Genomic DNA, 3,036 nt, shown 5'->3' with positions numbered 1-3,036 from the left:
GTCCCCAACTCAGGGGACTTCGGGTGGCAGTATACGCCGTGAAGTTGTTTGTGGCCTGCCAGTAAACCCAAAGCAGAAGAAGTGACGTCAGCAGCTTCATTCGTGTAATCCTCCCCCAGGGACTTATTCCGGTGTGAACGTGATCTGCTCTTTAGTTCCATAGGGGAACTAAATGCTGGGAACTAAGTACTTGGTGTGAAAGCGGCAATTACTTTACAAGAGAACCAATAAACTAATGGACGTTGAGATACAAGGTGTGCATTAAATCAATTGACTTTAATATAAACTCTAGTTCTGCTCATTTTAAATAAATGTCAACATAGAAGTCCCGCCTGCTGCAGCTTTAGTTTCCGTTGGTGTTGTTAGGGAATACAACTCAGGTGCTTGAGTGCATGCACAGCACCTGTGGGCATCAATCATACCTGGTTCCCTTTGAGAGGGCAGGTCCTCTGATGGACCTCCGGGACTCTCCATCTCCACATCCACCGCCATGGGGGACAGTGTCTCCACGGCAACTGTAGCCTGCGGCGACAGGCTGCATCTCATTGAAGGCTGGAGGTAACGCTCAAAGTCCAACCCGGGAATCTCCTGAAATTAAAAAAGGATAACTAGAAAAGGGAAAAACGTTTCTATCACATATTTTCTGCTCATGTTCAGGTGTCTATCAGTATGTCGTGTCTCTACTGTGACATGTTAACATGCTTTAATGTTCAAAAAGCTCTTTATTTTTCTCATACTGCCGTTTAGAGATGTCCCGCCCCTTAACCTATCATGTCAACTGTGTTGGAGCTTTTAGCCAATAGATGCCAAGTGTTACATAGGGATGTCACAATAGTAAACAAAAAGGAGTCCAATGTAGGTGTTTCGCGCAGTGTGGGAGAGAAACTCCCCCTGGAGGGGTTTAGCCTCTGCAGACCATTTACATGCACAGAAACCTATATGTAACAATACAGGAAAGGAAACCCCTCAAAAGCATAATGGGGCCCCTTTAATACAAAAAGAAGGGAAATGTGTTTACCTCAACAACGTCAGGGGTTTGGCACACAGACTCTGACGCCTCCACAGCGGGAGGGGGGGAGGTGGGAGTCACACAGGGTGACAACATGAAACCGAGAGATGGTGAGGAATCAGGGGCATGGGAGACAGGAAGAGGAGTTTTACAAGGAGAGGGGGAGAGCCTTGAAGAGAGAGGGAGGTCCACATCGACGGCCTCAGAGGGTTCCTCCTGCTCCATGACGACAGAGATGGACGGAAGTGAGCGTGCAGGTGTTGGAGTGTTCAGCTCAGGATCAGCAGCCGTGTTCTCCTGCACGGAGACTGCTGGGTGCGCAGGGCTCTTTCCCGGCCGAGTGTCGTCGGAACACACTTCCTTGGCAGGTGAGAAACAGAGGGAGACGTTTTCGTTTCTGTTCCGCGACGCCTGAGGAGTGCCGCGCTGAGACTTGGGTGTTTGAGTTTCTCCGAGGGTGAGACGGAGGAGGGCGGGAGTTTGGAGAGTGTGAGAGGGAGAGGCGGCGGTGGAGACGGGGGTCTGTGAGAGAGCGGGGGACTGCCGGGTGAATCTTCTGGGGGTGAGGTAGTTGGAGGAGGGGGAGGCCTGAGGGGCGGCACTCAGGCGGCTGGATCTCCTCACTGAACCTAGACACAAAAAGATATTGTTATTCATCCAATATTGCGCAATGAACCTGGAACGTGTACTGTAACAATGCACATTTCCCCGCTGTAGGACTAATACAGGAATTCTGAAAATACATAAAACGCTGACAGATGACATCACAATCACCTCCTGACGGTCTGGCTGGGCTCTCCACCCGGAAGAACCCTCCATCGAACACCACCTGAGCAGCGGGTTGCGGCTCTGCTTCAGGCTGTGGTTCCTGAGAGTCTAAGTTCCCAGAATCCTTTGCTGCTTTCTCCGCCTCGTCTGCCTGCTGTTTAGCTTTCATGGCCGCCTTCACGGCAGCCAGGCGAGACTTTGCTCCTGCTGCTTTCGTTCCTGCGGGTTTGGCAGGTGCAGCTGATGGCTTCTGTCAAAAACACACAAAGGGTTTAATCTCTTTACATCGAAACAAGGACACACCGTACCTCTTTAAACAAACACGTTTAGTATGCACTGCAAAGAGTCCTTACCTTCACTGCTTTCCTCTGGCGCGGTGCTGGCTTGTGCTCCTCCACCCAGCTTTGGCTCTCAGCTACTTTCAGAGCTTCAAACTTCTTGTGCACATCCTCTACCTACAAAAACGGCACAAATAAGGCACGGCACGTTTATTTATACAGCGCCTTTCAACACAGCGCTTTACAAACATTAAAAACATTAAGAGCGTTCAGATAAAGTGCAGCAGAATAACTTTATAACATGTAAACGCAAAGAGAACAAACTAACACAAGCTAAAGTAGAATAAAGGTACAAAATACAGATTATTGAAAGACCTCAACATATATAATTAGACCCTCCAGAAAAACGCGATTCTGCGATCGCAGAATTTACCGCATAATCAGCAAAATGGCGCAGATTTCCAAAAGGCCGCATAATCCCCGCATTTTTCCACACAAAGTTGAGGGAAAAAAGTTGACTCGTCTTGACGTGACGTCATCAGCTCGCGCATCACAGAATGTAAACAACACTGTATAGAGTGAACGTGTGGAGCTCACACGATAGAGAAAACACCAAGATGAAAATATCTAATCCATCTCATTTACCGACGAACATTTCTACTAAAGACCGGGCAAAAAGTGGGGGGAAACTATTCTGCACCCCGTGCAACTGTGTGTTGGAGCATAAGAGAAAATCGACGGTGACGACCCACTTTGATTCATTCAAACATTTGAAAATGCTTTCTGCTGCTGCGGACAAGAAAGCCAAACAACTCACGTTCACCGAGGCATCAACCTCCAAAACCCTTTCGAGGGCTACAAGAAACGAGGTGAGTAGCCTACAAGATTGAAGCTGGTCAGATAACGAACGAGTAAATGAAAACAGAATGAGGCGGAGAAGTGTGTGTGTGTGTGTGTGTGTGTGTGTGTGTGAGATTAAAA

General features: G+C 48.4%; 1 protein-coding gene across 1 annotated transcript in view; it reads right to left on the bottom strand.

The window, feature by feature from the left end:
- LOC104961985 (disks large-associated protein 5-like) overlaps window positions 1-2,900 on the bottom strand; it is a gene marked incomplete at its 5' end in the record, with an annotated part of 7,222 nt that extends 4,322 nt beyond the window's left edge. The window contains 5 exons of the mRNA XM_010790359.1: window positions 423-588; window positions 1,019-1,638; window positions 1,784-2,027; window positions 2,131-2,232; window positions 2,873-2,900. Coding sequence (XP_010788661.1) covers window positions 423-588; window positions 1,019-1,638; window positions 1,784-2,027; window positions 2,131-2,232; window positions 2,873-2,900 — 1,160 coding nt within the window. The remainder of the gene's footprint in view (window positions 1-422; window positions 589-1,018; window positions 1,639-1,783; window positions 2,028-2,130; window positions 2,233-2,872) is intronic.
- Between the last annotated feature and the right edge of the window lie 136 nt (window positions 2,901-3,036).

This window comes from Notothenia coriiceps, unplaced genomic scaffold, assembly GCF_000735185.1.
Source record: "Notothenia coriiceps isolate Sejong01 unplaced genomic scaffold, NC01 NC01_scaffold00034168, whole genome shotgun sequence".
NCBI classification, from domain to species: Eukaryota; Metazoa; Chordata; class Actinopteri; order Perciformes; family Nototheniidae; genus Notothenia; species Notothenia coriiceps.
This window is presented reverse-complemented; position numbering and strand designations above follow the sequence as displayed.